Here is a 20,655-nt window from a genome sequence, read left to right on the forward strand (position 1 = left end):
ATGAAATAATTGAAATTGTGTGTGTATGTGATAGTACGTGTGAAAATGTGTAATACACATAATTAAAAAATTGGGAAAGGAAAGGATATTAAATGATAAGTTTCTGTCTTTTTTCAATGTGATTGTTGATTTATTATGCAACTATTTCTTATACTAATAATACATATACATTCTATATCACTATTTACAACATTTACTATTTACTAATCAAAGATCCACAGCAAGTCTTTCTATCTCCTCGACAAAGAACTTCATGTCGGCCTCCGTCACTCCCGAATTCTGCAATACCAATCTGAAGAAGTTTGGCATATTTCTTAATGTCTGGTACGTAATTAACATCGTACCGGCTCGCACCATACGTTCCTTGATCATCGGCGCAATCTGCAATAGTTTCATCAACTATAAGCATACTCAAGCTATACAAATTAACAAGACGAAAGGAAATAAAAATTTGAGATGTAGCACCAACTAAAAAAGGATGAAAATAATTACTTAAAATATGAAAAATAACAATCCGGACGTTTAAATTTTGTTAAAACGAAACGATACGATGATACTTTTTTCAAATCTTTGCACTCGGTAAAAGAAACGCGCTTAAATCGAATAAAGTCGAGTATTTCGAACCTTGTGGAGCGCCTGATCGAGTTCTGGACCGGCCAAGTGCCTCTTCGACGGCGGAACATAGCGGAAACATACATTGGTACACTCCGGTTCAGCGAGCAGGTGCCAGCCGTCGCGCGTTCTGATAAGATCGACGAAGTGGCGTGAAAGCGCGAACACGCGATCAACGTGAGCCTCGAGGCCGCGCGTGCCCTTCGCCTTCCACATAAACCAGAACTTAAGGACATCGGCACGGCGGCCGCATTGCACATGTCGATCGCCGCAATCGAACGACGGATCATAGAACTTGTCGTTCTGGAAGAGGTAGCTCGCTCTGCAACCATGCGCCGCTTGCAGCAAACCTAAGCGTGAAATTCCATTATATAAATTTAAGAATAGTAATAATATTTTATATAAATTATTCATTTATTACAATAAAAGAGGACGATTAATTGGGCGAAGGTATTAATCACAAAGAGTATTATTAAGTAAAATAATGATGCTATTTAATGAACGAGGTAAAATTAGCATTACAAAAATTATATATTCTTTAATATTTTAAATTTATGAAATAAAATAAGTAAAATTAGAGAAATACGCGAAAAAATTTATAAAAAATAAGAATAAATAAAACCTTCATGGCGGAGCAGCAGGGTGGAACATTGCTGTGGCGCAGCGAGCATCTTATGGGGGTTCCAGGTGACCGAATCCGCGAACTGGATACCACTCAAGAGGCCGCGATGCGTCCGGGAAACGAGGGCGCCGCCACCCCACGCAGCATCTACGTGGAACCACAAGCCGTACTTTTTGCAGACCTCGGCGATTTCTTGAAGAGGGTCAAACGCGCCTATCACGGTGGTGCCCGCGGTGGCGGACACCATGAGTGGCGCGGCACCCTCTTCGATGGCCCTGGCAATCTGCGCCTCCAAATCAGAGACCACCATTTTTCCACGGGAATCGACCTTGGCCAGATACACATTGTCATAGCCGATACCCAGGAACGCAGCGAGCTTCTTCACGGAATAATGCGCGTCTTCCGACGTGAACACCACCAACCGTGGCATCTGCGATAGTCCGGATTGCTTCAGGTTTGGATATCTGAAGTTAATAAATAACGTTCATTTGTTTAATTCCAACAATAATTCATAGTTAAAAAAATGAGTGGCAAAATAATTTCTTAATAATACATGGAAAGAACAGCTTTTTATTATCTAAAAATTTGATAAAATCAGACATTTGGAAACAATTTTATTAAGACATCAAAATAATGTCGCTTAATCATGATGATTATAAAAATGATTGATATAAAAATTGTGTAATATTCTAGCAATCAATTTGAACGTCCTATATAATTATTTTGACCCCAAAAAAGTTATTTTTAGATTCATATCTGGTCAAATTTTTAAATTTTTCGGGAAAACTGTTTTTCCCATGTACATCTGAAAATAATATAAAAAAAGATATATATTTAGTAAAATAATAATATATTTTAAGAAATAAATAATCACACCTATAGTGACGCGCCAGGTTGATGGCGTATCCGTTCGCCATGGAACCGCCGGGACAGAAAAGACCTTCGCCGCTCTGCCAGCCGATTATGGCGCGCATCTCCCGCAGCACATCCTCTTCCATCAGAGAAAACACCGGGGACACCTCGTAGGTGTAAACGGACGGATTAAGGGCGTCGGTCAACCACTGGCCCAGCAGCCCGTACGGATCCAGGCTGGAGAACAGCTGATTTACAAAGTGCGGGTGGCCTGTCTTCACGCTGTACTTGATGATGTCATGGGTCAGTGTCAACAGTTCTTCATGGCTAACACCCTCGGTCGGCAGTGACAAATCCACCACGGACCGCAGATCGTGAGGGTCCACCCACTCGACCACGCGATCCTCCCCAGAGGTGGACTGCATGCACATACATGAAAGATAAAAGATATGTTGAATAATTGTATATTTTTTAAGTAATAGTTTTCCACTTTTTAAAATATTTTTTTCCAATAATCCTTGTCTACCAACTCATGCGAATAGGCAAGTCGACACGCAAGTTCTCTTCTTGCGTGAACTGCGCCACTGTAACTTTTGCCATGACTCTGACGGTAGAAAACGAATTTTTTGTCGGCATCTTTAATTTTGATAATCTAGATATTACTATAAGAATATCAATGATTTATTACGTTATATTTTGCAACGTTTTGGATTCAGCTTTCTCTTGGCAAAAATGTTGAAATATGAATAGCTTCTGAAACATCATACGCGAATGCTACTTTTCATGCGTTTGGGGCAATAAAATCTCATTCGTTGTTTAATATTAAAAATTATAACAACAAAGAGAAAAGTGAATAAAGGAATTGAAGGAAAGCTAATGAAATTTTTGTTAGATTAAAAATTAATTTTGAATTCCTCGAGGATTCGATCAACGAGTTTACTGAATACGTCGCATTTCTCGAATACACAAGACAATGCGTATTCCTGCTAAGAACTGTGTTCTTTCCAGTACATGTCTCTAGTCGAGCGTTTATATGTGATTTATCGAAGAGTACAGCATAGTATTCCTTGGCAAATGGTAATGAGATCAATAATATGATGAAATTAAATGATGATCGATGATTAAATTGTCAGCAAATCGCTCGCAAATTATTGCAATCTATCACTATTATGCCTATTAAAACTAAATTTATACTGGAACGACGTAAATTCCGCCATATTCTTGCTAAATGGAATAGCATTAACATAAAAAAAAAAAAATTGCAATGCATTGCGCGCTATAATTACTTCACGCAATATCCTCGGCATCAGATTATTAAGGACTTATATAGCTGATAACTCCATTACGAAGAGAATTTCAGTATCGGAAAATATATTATTAGAGAATAAAGCTCTTTTGCTATATTGCGAAATCGAGCAAATTGGTCGGCTATCGGTATCGCTGCAATAATGATGATAACATGATAGCATCAATCCGAGCGATAGTGTTTTCTATAGTTACAGATATATAAAACAGATATATAAATTCAAATAGACAGAATAGAGAAAAATGTACTCTTGTTATTGAATGTTGTAAAACGTAAAATATAAATAAATAAAATAAATATTAATCAAATAAAAATAAATAATAATAAAGAAGATATATATATATATATATATTAATATGTAAGAAACTGAAAATTATAATTGAAGTCAATAGAACCTGAATAAATAAATAAATATAATATAAATAATACATATCTAAACCTAAGATATAAAAAAAATATAAAATAGAATAATAATTTATTAATTTATTAAGAGTCATTTTTTTTCTAGTTCTGCGCGTTGCATTATCTGTCTATTATCTATTCAAACGCATAAATTCTGTAACATTTTCAATTTTGCATTTTTTTGCAAAAAAAATGCAAAATTGAACACTATCTTATTCCATCGGATTGTTAAATATAAAACGATAAATCAATAAAATCCGAGAGGTTTCAGACTTACCTGGAATACCGCCCGCTGCAAGACGAGCTCAAAGAAGTCCCGGAAGAGCTTTTCATGGGCGTTCCGGCGTGGTATGCTGCGGAAATCCCGTTTCTCGACGCCTTGTCGCTCCACGGTGCCATTTGCGAGACCTGAGGGTGCTGACATCGACGAGGAGTCCGCCACCGGATGTTCCCCAGACATCTTCCGCCGAGATCCTGCGGCTGGACCGGCTCTTCCGGGTTCCGCCTGCGTCAACCTGACGTCGTTGGTTATATCCTCGTTGACGGGCATGACTGTCAAGCTCGGCCGATCGGTCTGGGTCCGTGACGACGACAACAGTTTCCTTTATATGTATTAACGCTGACCGCGTCAATCAAGGACGTCTCCCTCCAGTGGCCCTCTGCGGCGCTTTTCCGCGGAGCGGAGAGTTTCCGCTTGCGTTTTCCCCCGCGCTCGTTCACCGCTGCCATGGGCAAAAGCCCATTCCCACGCGGATCAGAGGAATCGGGAGTTTGGAAATCCCCGGAAGAAAGCTGCCGAACAGCGGCGATTCCGTCAAACTCATAATCTGTAGCGGAGTTACGAATTAGTGAGGAAATAATCAATGAGGCTGACTCACTCTGGGAAATCTCCCGCCTATAAGATTTCTGAGTATTCAGATATTTCGGACATTCGAATGTCATCCGTCCCGAGTCAAAAACTCGAAATTACTTGGATCATTTGGATCATTCCGATATTCGAATTATTTGAATGTAAATTATCTAAATAATATCTAATTATCTATGGTTAATTAATCGGATCGGTAAAGTATTCGGATTCAAAATTTGAATTTAGATTTTGAAAAGGAAAGGAATATTGATGTAATTAATTGTTTTTAAAATATTTTTCACTAAACTATATATGTATCTTCTAATTATAATATACCTTTTTAATCTTATGCTTAATAAACGAGTCCACAGAGTCTAGATTCGAATCCAAATTCGAGTTCAAATCCTATTCCGAATCTAAATTCATTGCGAGTCCAAATCCGAATCTGCATTCTATATTTCGATATTTCTACTATTCTTAGAAAATTCAAATCTTCGAGCATCTTTGAAGCATCGCATTTACTTGCTATCCGAATAGCATTTGATTGATGAACGAATCTTGAAGACCTACTCTCGAGTTCATCCGAGAATAAACGCTGTGCTGAAGATACCCACGAAGATATCCTAAATGAGAGAAGTACAATGAGAGAAGTCCTGGCAATTAACATTAATTAATAATTGAATATTGAATTTACTTACACACATATATATATATATATATATATATATATGAATGGGAGACCATGCAACAATATTGAGATCTCTCATGACCGTGAGAGGGAAAAGTGAATTCGCGGAGTGGAGGAGCCTTCGAGTCGCGTTAAACGCTCCTCCCGCGTATTGCAAAACAACAATGGCTCGTTCGCGTTTTTGTTTAGCGAACCCCGTCCTCGTTCCGCACGCACGGATCCAAGGACGTGCGCAGGAGGTGCGCACAATCATTAGTGCGACTCGCGTAAGAATCGCGATTGCCTTACCAAGTGATGTTCGTAAGCGCAATTAGGCGGTAATGGATAATATACCATCCAGGCATTGACTTTTCCTCCACATTTCGATGGAAGGAAACTCCTTTCATCCTTTCCTTTCAAATGATAATTCATTATTTGACGTCACCTTAATCTGCGATAGCGACTGTTATAACATATTCATAATGTCACCATATTCTACAGATACAGAATGCATGGCCTCGATTCGATTCGTTAACGTCATATATTTATATGATGTATGTATGCGTATTTATATGTACGAGTATGTATTTGTAAGCGTGTGTGTGTGTGTGCGTGTGTGTGTGTGCGTGTGTGTGTGTGTGTGTATTTATTGCCGACAAACATAATTTATCACTATGAAAAAATATTTTATTGCAACGCATTTTTATTGCAAAAATATTTTATTGCAACGCATTTTTATTGCAAAAATATTTTATTGCAATACATTTTTATTGCAAAAATATTTTATTGCTTGGTATACCGACGTTACGTTGCGATTTTTTAGAGAAGAATCCTAATGTTATTGTGATTCTACAAGCAATATCGCCTTCAATGATTTGCTGCGTTAGAATGTTAGATTTGGTTTTCATATTACGTTTCACATTATGATTCATATTATGTTTACGAGCTCTAGATGGAACAAAAGTTCATCAAGTTTTACATAGATTCAATTCATGCCAATCCGCTGCAATTTTTAATTTTCTTTAGCCTATCTTTTTAAATTTTTTTTATATAAATATGGATGTTTTTAACTTAAAAATTATCAACTTAAAAATTATTATTAAAAATACGTTTACCGCTGGTATCATGTTATTTTTGTGATATTAAACTCTTTTTGTATTATTTATATAATTTTACTTTTGTAAAATTTATCGTGTGCATGCGCGCGCGCGTGTGTATATATTCATACTTTGGAAGTTTATTGGAAACTGTATATATTTTAAAAATAATTAATATTCGATATTTTCCCCAGTTTAATTAAATTTTCAATTTAGAAAATTCCAGAGTTACTAAAACATAAGCTAAAATTGAATAGAAAGATAGATTCTTTCCGCGTTAATTTGATAAACATTTTTAATTAATAATAAAACTCATAGCAATTTTGTAAAACAAATTCAACGTTGAGAGAGAGAAAAAGAGAGAGAAAATTATCTACAAAAATCAGCGTATCCGCGGTTACATTGATAAAAAGATAGAAGGTTATCATCCGTAAAATTAGAATTACGTTTTTACGGATGATAAAAACCGCGTCAAGCACGTGTGCGTGATTGCAGAGGAATAATGTAATTCTTGCGAATGAGGAAAAAAGAAAGAAACTATTCTAATGAAGTAACTGAGAGAGAGCAGTTGCAAAATTATCTTTTATAATTATTAAGAAAGAGTAGATTGTGATAAATTAATTGTGGAATAAACTTCAAATGATAATGCAAATAAAGAATTTGGTTGACTGAACCTGAAACAATAAATAAATTTAAATTATAATTATTAAATTTTTTAAAACATCATATAATAAAACTGACTATAAAATATTATAGACTATTGAAATTTTTTAATTGATTGATTTAATTTGATCTTTTTTCATTGAATCATAAGCTGATATTCATAAGCTGCATTCGGGAAGCGCGCTATTAGCGCATTTTTCTCCTTGATTTACATTTAATGAGCGATAAAGATAGAATGATAATGCTAATAGCGCGTTTCCGGAATGCAGCCTTAGTCTATTCTCATATTTAATTGTAAGATTGCCTAAGTACAGATTTAAGATGTCATAAACCAATTACAAGACTGCATTTGCATCTTAAGATATTACTTAAGGTGATCTTGATGTAAGAATGGACTTTGAATATTGGCCATAGATTTATTAATTTTTATTTGTCCTTTCATTTATCCTTGTTAATAAAAAAATATAATAAGGACATTATGTAAAATATATTTGAAAAATAATTTTATTTGCACATTCAAAAGAAAAAAAGAAGTCTTTAGGTCAAGGTAGAAACAAATATCAAAATACTTAAATTAAAGTCTTGTATCATTTTGCAATTGCTTAAAGTCTTGTATCATTTTGCAATTTTCATGATAGTTAATGAAAATGAGAGAAATGAATTTATAAATATCTGAAAATGAGCGTGTGAAAATGTCTGCGCGAAGAGACAGCCTAGCATTATGTATTTTGGACATTTCTCAGATTTATCTCTCAGAATTATCTCAGAATTTATTTTTGAACTTTTCTCGGACATTCTTTTACGAATTTTTTTCTAAACATTTTTCGAAAACTTTTTAAATATTTTTCAAACGTTTTTCGAAAAAATGCGTAATCGCATAAATATACTCGCGCAGCATGTTTTTATTTGGACTCAATGAAATTAAACATAAAGGACATACTTGCTATGAAAATTTATGAAAATGAAAAAGTAAGTATACCATATTCTGAACTCTTTTTCATTGATCAAAAGTGTCTCTAAAAATGTCTCTGACTCAGCAAAGAAACTCATCAAAAGCCATTTTAGAGGTATTTTTATCGCTAAAAAGAGATTTGAAATTTGGGTCTAAGTAACTATGTTTATAATACTTACTATTTTTTCGTTTATTCTTGACTTGCAAAATGCTCACGTGGTCAGCACTTATATCATTTTCGACTTCAGTAGCTTTTAATCCAGGATATGCCGCCATAGTCTAATTCTTGCACCTAAAGCGAGATAGAAATAAAATGCGCGAGCGTTAAAAAAAAGGAAGAACGAAAAAAGCAAGTGCAGAAAGTGTATTAATTCCAATCAAAACCTATTGCAATCAAAAATGCTATTAGAAATCAAAGATACATGATTAATGCTTCAGTTATACTAAATTAGATTTAAAAAAATCTAGATGTACCATTATCGGATGCATCCTTATTTAACATTTGATGGACAAAGATGAAATGATATTTCGGTACATTCGGATATTATTTCCGAACACACTCCTGTGGATTCGAATGCGAAAGAGTGGGGGATGAAATGCGCACGCTTCCCCCCCTCCTTTTCTAACGCGCTCTCAATTATGTTTTACGACTATGGCGGCTCGTGCGAAGAGGTTAGTGCGTTACGCCGCTAATTGCTATTGATTTTCGTTGTACTCGATGACTCTCCCAGGATCACCATAAAAATGTTCAATTTCCTGAGGACACGCGCCATCTCGACGCAGAATGCGCGTATCATGTCAACGGGGTCGACCATCCAATACCAGAGGCAATTGTGCTCGTTCTGCAATTTCCATCACCTAAGACCACCTCGCGGTACGTGAACACGTGTTCGAGACACGTCTTGTTTGTGGAACATGCGTTTGTAAATAATGCCTCGCCGGTTTGTGAAATCAGACTTTCCTTATCTCGATTCGATTCTTATTTTTCTACAACTTTTTTTCTTTCATGCCAGTCATGAAAGACAAGAATTGGACTGTGTATTGACACAGGACGTCTCGCCCTGATTTATATTCACGTTAGTTAACAGAATGTAACGATGTCATACGTTAACAGGAGCTGTGATCAATTTTTCTTCATTAGATTATATATATATACACACACACACACACACACACACACACACACACATATTTATAGCTCAAAATATTTCAAACAGACTTTGTAAAATAGAAGATTACATAAACATCGAATGAGATTGTTTCTATTGTAAACTCTATTATAAATCATTTTGTGTATTTTCAGCAATGAGATGTACGCCGATTCGCTATTACACGACTGATATAGTTGAACTACAAACTCCTATGAAAAAAAAAATCAAGCGTCGTTCAAAAAAATATGCAGAATTATTGGAAGGTATATTAAATTGAAATTATAATAGATAGATAGAAATTATAATATATAGAAAGCAACATATAATATAAAAAAATAACGAATAATAATTGTTTTTTAAAATTATTATTAGTAACAAACCAGACAACCAGCAACAAGAAGGCAGCAGTGCATAAATTGAGTTCCGCTCAAGTGTCTGTCTTGGTTGATCAGCCTAATATTACACTAGACAAACTGCATGAGATCCCTAATTTTCGTCTTAATAAGGAGACAATTACGACACAAGCAATAGATATTAATAAAAAAACTACGCTCAAAAAAAATTTTCTTGTAAGTAGATTAAATTTTATGATCTGCATCTATTGCATCTTAACTAGACTGGAATCTGAATAACATAAGATGTTTATGAATGTAAATTTCCCACAAATATTAAATATATTGACATAACATTTAGGATGATAAGTCAATCGATGCAAATGCTGTACTTAAGAAATCTGATGAGCAATTAGATGACACATTTGCAGTTATAGAGGATTTAAAAGCATCTGGAATAAACGATCAGATTACATTGATTAAGGATTCTTCCTTCCTGGATATGTTGCAGCAAATTGATACGAAAGATGAAAGTCAGGATGACACATAGTAAGTAATTATAAATAAAGACTAATTGGAATAATCTGTAAATATAATTAATTGGAATAATATATAAGAATGAATGAACAAAAATTTATTATTTATTAAGAGAGTGAGTAATATTACAATATTATTCCAGTTTTCTTTATTCTTTCAAATTCTATTATAATATTTCAAAATCGTTCTTTTCTTTTATTTCTTTCTCTCGTATTTCATTAGATCGTCCATTCTCATTACTTTTGCCATGCTTAATTTTCTTATTATTTTTCTTATTTCTTTACTTGCTATTTCTTCTTTGTCCTCTAGCTCTCTCCTTTTTTTTCACAATCTCTTTTCTATTAAACTTCTGAAGTATTTCTTTCATTCTTCCATTTCTTCTTTTCGTTATTTACTATCTCCTGCCCGAATAATAAGATATTTAGATTTATCTATGGTATGTTTTTTTTTAGTACGCAGATACCTGAATATGAAGACACGGCTTCAAATTCATATGCCAATATTCCCTTTACATATGAAACAATTGACTCAGAGAATTATTTTTTTGAAGAAAACATGGTGTCTAAATTATTGGCGCATATGGACGTGTATATACAAATCAATATGCCACATAAGGCCTTTAAGATGCTCAGTATGAATAAAGATCAATTTAAACACAGCAAAGTTTCCACTATTGCACTCTATAATCTGTTATTAAAGAACCATGTTACTAAAGTACAAGTGGAAAAGTCATTCGAACTCTATAGAATAATAAAAGCAGATTCTGTCAAGCCAAACTCTCAAACGTACGCTCTTATGTTCGAAATAATCGGCAAAATGAAAAATAAGGAAAAGAAAAGAGGTAAATATATTATGTTTCTTAAAAATAATAATAAGTACATAAGATATAGGAAAAATAGCAAAATAATCTTTAAAATATAATGTATTATATTTTAATACAAAATTTTATATATTACATTTTTTATGGAATGTTATCGACATTTTTTTTTATAAATCCAAAATATTTCTTAATTTTTTTTATTTATTCTCTTAATTATTTTGTGGTGATGATCTGGTATATATTTGATATATATTTTTTAAAAATTTAGATTTTTTTTTAGAAACATGTAATTATATATAACGAAATATATAAAAGTACAAATTATTTTTTGCAACGAATCTAAGATATGAACGGAATTTCTTTCAGAAAGTGCAACAGAAATTATAGCAGATATGAACTATAATGGCATCACTTTTAACGAAATAATAAACACATCGCAGATAAACAAAACGCAAACTGATACCATTCTTCAGACTATCAAATCATTGGATCCGCAATACCGTGTTTATTATAAGGACATCAACATGGCGCACAAATGCAATTTGCTGAACAATCTAACAACGAATAATAATTATCAGAGCCCGGCGAAGGGAGTAGTAACTATGGAAGAGCTGCGGGATATGGTAGATAGGCAGATTAGAATGGAGAAGCAGTGCAAGATAAATGTGAAAAATATTGTACTGTTTACTGGGAATCCTGATGTTAGAGAGCAAGCTGTCAAACGGATCACGGAATGGGAGAAGATCTGGAAATCAACTGTGACTGAGGCTTTTGAGAGAAATTTATCTTATCTCAAACAGAAAGAAACAAAATTGAAAATCGATTTAAAAATCTTATATCCGTTTCTGCAAGTGCTACCCAAAAAAGAATACATTAATGCGATCATGAACGAAATTGAGTATTTGACTAAATTTTCCGAGGGATACAGTTGTACCATGACACAACTTTATCTAATGCTGGGATTGCATATTTATAAAAAATATGAATTTCAGCGAAAAATGAAGGATAATATCATAGAAAATTCGATTCAAATTTATAAAGAATATTTGAAGTGGTACATGCAGATGAATCCCGCTGATAGAATCAGCAACGGGCGTATTAAATGGCAACAGCTGGTCCAGGAAGCAAAAAAGGCTGGCATCTCTTGCGAAATAACTGTACCAGAGTGGTCTCAATATACTATGATAAATGTTGGCAAATTCTTATATAATATCATTGTGAATGACGTGAAAATCCCATATGCCTCCAGTCCCGACGCACCTGAACGGCTCATACCTGCGTTTTATCTGCTATTCAGAATCCATTCTAATAAATATTTAATGGAGGAAATTAAACCGCATCCTCACATACACAGGCTCTATAAAGATTCACACCCAGAGTCGTTACCCTTCAATACGATCTCTTTGCCGATGTATTCCCCACCGCGTCCTTGGGTCGATGTAAATACCGGTGGTTATCTGTTTTCCAAAGTGATATTCGCTCGTGATCCCTATATGAAATCATCACGTCTGTTGAAGAACACGCCGACACAACAGCTGTATCCAGTGCTCGACTCCTTGAATCAACTCGGTTCAATTCCTTGGAGGATCAACGTGCCTATATTGGATCTCTTGATTCAAATCTTTCGAGAGGGAGGCTCGGAGAAATTGAACGTACCTCAACCGTCCTCTATGGCGTCGTCGTTGCCCGAGATGTCTGTGAACAAAACAAACAAGGAAAATAATACAGAATTAGCGAAAATGCTGTTTCAACTTAAACGTAGAAAGAACGAGATGCATGCGCTATGGTGTGACTGCCTCTACAAATTGTCCCTCGCCAATCATTTCAGAGACAAGACATTCTGGATGCCACACAATTTGGATTTTAGAGGTAGAGCATACCCGGTGCCACCTCATTTAACTCATCTCAGTTCGGATTTAGGCCGCGCGATCCTCATGTTTGCACAGGGAAAGCCCTTGGGACCTGGAGGTCTGGATTGGTTAAAAATTCACGCCATAAATATGACCGGTTTGAAGAAGCGGGAACCGATGCATAAACGATTGGAATTCGCAAATGAGATGTTAGATCTGATCATCGACAGCGCGAGAAATCCATTGATTGGAAAAATGTGGTGGGCTGAAGCCGACGAACCGTGGCAAACTTTGGCGGCGTTCAAGGAGATAGATAATGCTCTACAATCCCCGAATGTGGAGGAGTACATATGCCGGCTTCCCATTCATCAAGATGGTAGCTGCAACGGATTGCAGCATTATGCCGCGCTCGGAAGAGATGTGATAGGAGCGAAAAGCGTGAACTTGTATCCTTCGGACACTCCACAGGATGTATACAGCGTTGTTGCTAATATGGTCGACGAATACAGGAAGACGGACGCGAAGGCTGGCAACGAAGTAGCTAAGGCCTTAGAGGGAAACGTCAGTAGGAAGGTCATGAAACAAACTGTAATGACCACCGTGTATGGTGTGACAAAATTCGGTGCTAGACTACAGATCGCCAGACAGCTCAGTAATCTGAAGGATTTTGATGAAAAATATATTTGGGGCGGCAGCGTGTACCTGACTGATAAAACATTCGCAGCCCTTCAGAACATGTTTGGGAGCGCGAAGGAGATACAGAATTGGTTCATCGATTGTGCTCGCGCGATCACGACCAGATGCAACCAGCATATACAGTGGGTGACGCCGTTGGGTCTTCCGGTTTTACAACCCTATTCCAAACGGAATAAGATTATTTTTCAGAAAAGTAAGGTTCCCAGGTAAATATATTAACACTAATGTGTTTAATAAGCGCAAAAATTTTTATTTCTGAATTATATCAACCCCTGAAGTTTTTCGAAACTGTCATGCATGTCTTTCGTGTTTTGCGTACACGTATCGCTTTTTTAAATGATACATCATACAAATACCATTTACAGGAAGCTGGATACTATGAAACAAAAGAATGCCTTCGCGCCGAATTTTATTCATTCGTTAGACTCATCTCATATGATGTTGACGAGTTTGTATTCCGAACAAGCAGGCATTACGTTTATGTCAGTGCACGATTGTTTCTGGACTCATCCATGCACAGTGGATATCATGAACAAGGTAAAAAATAATACGGAAACGTATATATACTATTAAAAATATGAATGAAGTTGTGATTTAATGTATCTCAATCTTCAGATTTGCCGGGAACAATTCATCGCGCTGCATAGCGAGCCTATTCTTGAGAATTTGTCCGAGTTCTTTTGCAAGAAGTATGATGTAAAACACATAGACAACGTACGGTGAGTTCTCTTTGCGTATCTTACAAGATATTGAAAAATCCGTAGGTCAGAAATTTAAAAGCATTGAATTGTACAATAAGATAATATGATTGATGATCTTTTTAAAATTGTTCAATTGAAATTTTAGGTCCGTAAAGCGGACGACCAATGTCTCGCTAGAAGTCTTCAAGAAGGTGCCGAAGAAGGGTAGTTTCGATATCAACCTAATCCTATCGTCTCGATACTTTTTTAGTTAAAACATAGCTTTATTTATTGCTAAAAAAATGTACTATTTACGAATGTGTACAAATGTAAACTAATGTAAAATTTTAACACACCAATTGACTTCGGTGTGCGTTGCATGGATTATTAAGTATACATTAAGATATGTAAAAATAGTTCGTTAAAATAATAGATTTTTGAAATCTCTATATACAAATATTTTTTTCTCTACTCTGCGTGCTCGTCTCAAGATAAAATAACAAAATACTATTTTTTTATAATAATTCTTATATTTTCGCCATGCGGATTAATATTCAGATTGTTCATCAACGCTTGATAATTATTGAATTATTTTATAATCACCAAATAGTTATTATATTTATTTTTATATTATTATATTTATATAATGTATAAATTTATAATGTGCATTAAGAATGTCTTCACGCTTGAAAGTAACTCTTTCCGGATAATAGAATCTAAAGTTTAGATATCCGTCAGAAAGAAAAGAAGCTTGCATTGTTGCTTTGAAATCGCATCAATTAATTTGTTAGTTCCAAAATTGAAGTTTAAAAAAAATTCAATAATTTGAATGACGGGTGGGGACGTCGAGGGACAGGTACGTATGCAGTTGCCACGGCAACGGCGTTGTCAACAGATGTGACTTAACCTATCTGTCTCGCTTTTGCTCGTCGATTTCGCCTTATTGCTCCGATATTATCAACAAAATGTGAGCGACAAATTGTAAAAAACAGGAATTATCACATTCAAAGCAAATGAAAGAATACCACAAACGGTGGATTCTTGTATGCTACGCGATAATGTAAATCGCGGTGCTTTTCACGGCTGGACGCTGTGAACGTAAGTAAAAAAAGATTATATGTAAAAATAAATATTTAAAAAAATGAAACATGTACAAATAAATAATTATTAATGAAATATGAATAGAACATGAGAGTACGAAAAATTTGATAATTTATTTTGATCTGATTAAAGTTTTCAAAATCCGAAAATTAAGAGATTTCCACGTAGTTGATAAAAATAATTATTTTTAATTTATATACATTCGAAAATAATTATTCGACGCTGAAAATTCTGTTTTATTAAGTAATATCTACATTCTTATGCTAAAAGATTTTAACTCTTGCATTAGAAGGATTCAGAAAAATATTAAGAATTATAATTTATATTTTCAAGATTCTAACACATATATCTTATTCTAGGACAGATTTAGAGAGATTCAGATGACTTAGATATAAGACAGAGACAAAATGGATGAAACGGAATACATAGCTTTAATCGAATGGCACTGCCGACAGCATTATTACAATGGTATGTTGGCTCAAATCAAGCAAGCGCGCGACGCTTATCCGAACAGCGAGCGGCTAAGGCTCCTGCTCTGTCTGGCGTATGTTCTCGTTGGCAAAAGCCACGAGGCCATCAAGGAGAGTGCCAGTTTGTTAAACTATGCGGATTTTATATTGCCTGCATTACTCGTACAGAACATTGCCCTGGTCGATGGGGACATAGAGAGGAGCACTGTAACTCAGATGGAGAACAGAATACGAGATGAGCGCAGGAAAGCTTCTTGTGTCGCGTTGTATCTCGCAGCGTCTATGTTACTTTTTTCTCGTCGAGCGGACAAGGCGAAAGAATACGTGGACAGGGCGTGCAAGCTGAAACCTATGAATATCAATGTGTTACTTGTCAAGGGATGGCTGGAGCTTAGTTTAAAATCCGGCGCAGATGCAGTGGAGGCAGGAAACCTCTTTGATTCCGTTCTGAAGGAAGAGCCGAGGAACTTGAGCGCGCTGTTAGGCTCCGCAGAAACGAAACAACGTGTCGGGGACTATTCGGAAGCTACTCTCATATTAAACTCTTTGATCGTACGTTACTCCAAGCAACCGCTGCCATTGATAGAGAAGATGAAGTGTCTACTGGCGGCGAAAGATTGGGAGCAAGTATTAGAAATGGTGAACCGTATACTCTCGATTGAATCAAACAACTTGGATGCTATCAAGGCGAGCTCCGTGGTAGCTTTATGCAGGGATGGCAATCCCAGCGAGGGTTTGCCGCAGTTGCAGCTGTTTCTGCGTAATTTGCTGCTTGCTGAACCAAAGAACGTATTTCTGCTGATCGAGAACTTGCGACTATTCGCTGGTATAGCGTTCCAGGATCACGGGATCTTGTCAGAGCTGGCACGCGTGGCTGAGAAGATGCTGCAAGCGACATCGTCAAGCAACGCTGAGTTGATGGCGGAGCTAGGCGATCTGTATGCTGCGCTGAATAATGTCAAGGACGCCGAACGCTGGTATAAAAGCACCATTCGCGCGGATCCGTCTTCTTTCACAGCGCTTATGGGATTAGCTCATTGTCAGTTATTAGAGGGATCCGCAGAGGATCTGGACCAGGCGCGACAACAGGTGAATTAAATCACAATTGACAAAATATACACGTAATTCTCTGAAAAAAATTTCTAAATTGATATGATTGATCTGATGTTAGAGAAACTAATTTGTGTATCATATCCCGCAGGTGGAGATTATGATGGAAATACAACCACATTCGAGGAATGTACGATTGTTGTTTATGTCTGCAAAGATTGCTTCTAATGAAAATCGCGTTAAGGCACTCGATTATCTGGATACGGCGGCGAATGTCTTGTTGAAGAGCAGCGAAGGACTTCCCTATGGCTATGAATATCTCACCGAGCTTAAACCAGATCTGTGTCTTGAGATTGCGAAGCAACGTTTAATGTATTCTTTGAATAAATCCCCGATGAGCGACGAGGTGACTGTCTTCTTTGAAAAAATTCAATAAATCAAATATACTTTACAAGTTTATTTATTACAATATTATGACATTGAGTCAAAAAAAAGTAAATTATTTTTAAGAGTAATTATTTCTTTTTGCTTAAATTTGTCATATTTTTTAAGCTGGGTAGTGCAGTCGAGAAGGAACCGAGTGTCCGTTTGTTGGAACGGCTAGTGGAGGCCTGTCCGGGATCCAGCGTGGCTCTGCTGCTCCTCAGCAAGGCCCGAATGCAGAGTGGAGATTACGAAGGCGCGTTGATTTTGCTGAGGAAATTGTTGGATACAGTAGAACCATCCAATGCACAGGCTCATCTTACAATGGCTCAAATTCTGGCCTATCAGGGCAAGTACCAGCTCGCTTCGCAAAGCTTAGAAGTTGGTCTGAGCTATAACTTCAAGATCCGAGACGAACCAGTCTATCATCTGATCATCGGCATGGTGCAGCGAGAAACTGGTGATTTGGAGAACTGTATTAAAAGTTGCCAGACGGCCATGTCACTGGCCGGATTGACTGGGGGCAGCAATAGAAAATCCGACATGTCCACATCCGACCGAGCCACCTTGTATTTAGAACTGATTGCGGCATATAGCAAGGCAAAGCGCTTTACTGAGGCACTGGCAGTAATCGACGAGGCGAAAATAAATCTTGCCAATACTACTGAGCTTGGAAGAATCACTATTGGTACGGCCGAGGTCTATCTAGACATGAAAGAATTGGAGAATGCTATAAGCTGCTTGCAAAATATCCATCCAGGGCAACCATATTACTTGCAGGCACACACTAGATTGGCTGAAATCAACTTAAATTACAGGAAGGATCGTCAGGCGTTCGCCAAATGTTTTAGGTATAGAATTTGATTTTTATCATTTATGTTCTATTAATTAGTTTTTATATTTATTGAATATATTATTTGTATAGGACTTATTATAGGATGAACGTTACATTATTACTGTTTGCTTTTTAGAGAATTGGTTGAGCATTGTCCCGGACCGAGAACGTATAGTATGCTGGGTAACGCTTACATGTCCATACAAGAACCTGAAAGAGCGATAGAGGCATACGAGCAAGCGCTCTCACAGAATCCGATTGATAAAGTGATTATCGCGAACAACATGGGTAAGGCGCTTGTCAAGGCACATCAATACGCGAAAGCGATCAATTATTACAAGGATATAGTGAAACAGGAAAATTGTGCAGCCTTAAAATTAGATCTGGCTAAATTGTATATGAAGATGAAACAGTATGACAAAGCGGAAGCCACTTTGGTGCAAGAGCTGCAAAGTAATTTTTTTGTCTATTACAATTAATAGTATTACTATTAATAATATTACTTTATATTTTTATTTTATTTTTACTTTAATCGTAATATACTAGACCAAATAAATATATTATATATCTATTTTAATTTTATTCTAGACAAGCGAGGCGAGACCTATATCCTAAGTTTAGAGATGAGAGGACAAGAATTATTATTACTCGCTAAGGTGCGTGAGAAATCGGGCAACGTTAGAGGCGCATTGGCTACTTTGAAGGAAGCCAAGGAGAATCAGCATCGATATATCCAGCGTATCGCCATTTCGCCAGACGTCGCAGATCAGAAACATATGTTGGCAAATATCTGCCTAACAATGGCTGACTACGCGTCGACCTTACGCAATTATGATGAAGCCATCGTGTATTACAAGGAAGCATTGGCTCACAAACCTACCGATGTGAATGCTCTACTCTCCTTGGCAAAGTTATATATGCAGGTGAATAAAATATGGACTAGTTAAATTTCAAAATCTCGAGATTTATTCTAATCTAGAATCTTAATTTCTAACGGAAAGGATAAGAACGGAAGGGATTTCCTATTAATAGGAGAATCCATAAAATGAAATGTTGGTTTCTGTTTATTGATTATCAGAATTAATTTTACAAAAAATTACTAACAGATAATTCTTTATTAGATGAACAACTTAGACCGGTGCGCACAGAATTGTTCTATTTTGCTGAACGCCGATCCTAATAACGAGGCTGCATCTGTGATGATGGCGGACCTCGCGTTTCGTAAAGTGGATTTCGAGACCGCGGCATTCCATTTTCGACAATTGTTAATACGCCAACCTACTTATTGGACCGCCCTGGCAAGATTGATAGAAGTTTCGCGCAGGACAGGTTTCGCATTTTTCAAATTTTTCATTTTTATCGGAGATATTTTAATAACATTATATTAACACATAATCTGTATCATAGGTGCTATGGATGATCTTGACGAATGGTTGCAACGTGCGCAGGTCGCGATGGGCATCGGCAATGTCGAGGCTGGTTTTTATTATTGTGCCGGATTGCTAGATTGGCGAACCGGCAAGCTGAACTCTGCTCTTCGCAATTTCAATTTCGCGCGACGCGATCCAGAATGGGGCCAACAAGCAATCTATAACATGATTGAGATTTGTTTGGATCCGGACGATGACACTACTCTATCAAACGAGGCCTTCAATGACGAAGATGCTGAATATCAGGATTCGAGAACAATGGCTTTGAGGACGGCCTATCGATTGCTGCAAGTACGTTTAATACCAATGGGTTCAATTTTTATTTAAAGCATTAACTTTTTTATTTTAATGATTTTAATAACAGAAATATTGTAGGAATTGAATCCCAAGGGAAGTCCTCACGAGGAACTGACTCATAAGCTTCTCAGCAACTTCTTTCTGTTGGCCACTAAGCAAAAATCCAACATCGAGAAAGCTCTGCAGGATTGTACTGCATTGGCTAGTCAGGAAAATTTGAGGGATCATGTAGGACCTGCTCTTGGTATGGCTACCGCACATATCCTGCTAAAGCAAACTCCGCGCGCCCGGAATCATTTAAAGCGCGTCAGTAAGAACGTTTGGACTTTTGAGGACGCCGAATACTTGGAGCGTTGCTGGTTACTGTTGGCAGACATCTACGTGCAATCCAGTAAATATGAATTGGCGAATGAGCTGCTAAAACGAGTGCTGCAACATAACGCTACCTGCGTGCGGGCTCACGAACTATCGGGTCAGATAACAATTAAAAAGATAACATATAAAATCTATTACAAATCTGTTACAAATTATTATGTGTTTAAAATAGATTTAAAATTTTAATGATTTTAATATATTTTTTCTTTTCAGGCTACATTGCCGAGAAGGATCAGAATTATCGCGATGCGGCAGCGAGATACGCTCAAGCCTGGAAATGCGGCGGCAAAACGAAGCTATCAGTTGGCTACAAGTTGGCTTACTGCTGTTTAAAGGCGAAAGCCTACGCTGACGCGATTGACGCGTGTAACGAAGTGTTGAAACAGAATACGGATTATCCAAGGATCAGGAAAGATATCTTGGAAAAATGTATTAATAATCTTCGCACATGAATCATCCGGAATCATTCGTTCAACTTGGACTAATGTTGGACTAATGATCGATCGTTTACTTGTTACGTTATACATTGTATACACATCCGTTCTTTTAGTTACTTAATAAAGATATATATTATTTTAGAACAAATTC

At 36.4% G+C, this 20,655-nt stretch overlaps 4 protein-coding genes across 7 annotated transcripts; 2 read left to right on the forward strand and 2 right to left on the reverse strand.

Annotated features, from left to right (window-relative positions):
- Positions 1 to 100: 100 nt before the first annotated feature.
- black (glutamate decarboxylase-like protein black) lies at positions 101 to 4,524 on the reverse strand. Its single transcript, XM_011637674.3, has 5 exons — positions 4,072 to 4,524; positions 2,111 to 2,505; positions 1,235 to 1,698; positions 625 to 962; positions 101 to 381 (listed from the first exon to the last, which is right to left on the reverse strand). The coding sequence occupies exons 1-5, from the start codon at positions 4,342 to 4,344 to the stop codon at positions 208 to 210; spliced, it is 1,644 nt and encodes a 547-aa protein (XP_011635976.2). The 5' UTR covers positions 4,345 to 4,524; the 3' UTR covers positions 101 to 207.
- LOC148938172 (uncharacterized) lies at positions 4,350 to 8,621 on the reverse strand. 3 transcript variants are annotated; one of them, XM_089070643.1, is made up of 4 exons: positions 8,495 to 8,621; positions 8,200 to 8,312; positions 5,212 to 5,264; positions 4,498 to 4,621 (listed from the first exon to the last, which is right to left on the reverse strand). In XM_089070643.1, exons 2-4 carry the CDS (start codon positions 8,294 to 8,296, stop codon positions 4,511 to 4,513), a joined length of 261 nt encoding a protein of 86 aa, XP_088926769.1. In that variant the 5' UTR covers positions 8,297 to 8,312; positions 8,495 to 8,621; the 3' UTR covers positions 4,498 to 4,510. The 3 variants fall into 3 exon arrangements, with proteins under 3 accessions (XP_088926759.1, XP_088926769.1, XP_088926775.1); XM_089070633.1 differs by lacking the exon at positions 5,212 to 5,264 and having other exon boundaries at positions 4,350 to 4,621; XM_089070649.1 differs by lacking the exon at positions 4,498 to 4,621 and having other exon boundaries at positions 5,109 to 5,721.
- Positions 8,622 to 8,630: 9 nt separating this feature from the next.
- On the forward strand, positions 8,631 to 14,543 carry mtRNApol (mitochondrial RNA polymerase). The gene is made up of 9 exons (XM_011632359.3): positions 8,631 to 8,894; positions 9,324 to 9,434; positions 9,544 to 9,740; positions 9,865 to 10,052; positions 10,493 to 10,881; positions 11,227 to 13,612; positions 13,772 to 13,943; positions 14,022 to 14,125; positions 14,253 to 14,543. The coding sequence occupies exons 1-9, from the start codon at positions 8,765 to 8,767 to the stop codon at positions 14,359 to 14,361; spliced, it is 3,786 nt and encodes a 1,261-aa protein (XP_011630661.2). The 5' UTR covers positions 8,631 to 8,764; the 3' UTR covers positions 14,362 to 14,543.
- Positions 14,544 to 14,693: 150 nt separating this feature from the next.
- On the forward strand, positions 14,694 to 20,652 carry LOC105422827 (tetratricopeptide repeat protein 21B). Of its 2 annotated transcripts, none has more exons than XM_025217264.2 (10): positions 14,694 to 15,184; positions 15,547 to 16,746; positions 16,859 to 17,113; positions 17,260 to 17,981; positions 18,102 to 18,418; positions 18,554 to 18,888; positions 19,087 to 19,294; positions 19,373 to 19,686; positions 19,771 to 20,164; positions 20,281 to 20,652. In XM_025217264.2, the coding sequence occupies exons 2-10, from the start codon at positions 15,595 to 15,597 to the stop codon at positions 20,517 to 20,519; spliced, it is 3,936 nt and encodes a 1,311-aa protein (XP_025073049.2). In that variant the 5' UTR covers positions 14,694 to 15,184; positions 15,547 to 15,594; the 3' UTR covers positions 20,520 to 20,652. The 2 variants fall into 2 exon arrangements, with proteins under 2 accessions (XP_025073049.2, XP_088926528.1); XM_089070402.1 differs by having other exon boundaries at positions 19,771 to 20,083.
- The last annotated feature ends 3 nt before the right edge of the window (positions 20,653 to 20,655 follow it).

Source organism: Pogonomyrmex barbatus, unplaced genomic scaffold, assembly GCF_055798465.1.
Source record: "Pogonomyrmex barbatus isolate J1 unplaced genomic scaffold, ASM5579846v1 scaffold1, whole genome shotgun sequence".
NCBI lineage: Eukaryota > Metazoa > Arthropoda > Insecta > Hymenoptera > Formicidae > Pogonomyrmex > Pogonomyrmex barbatus.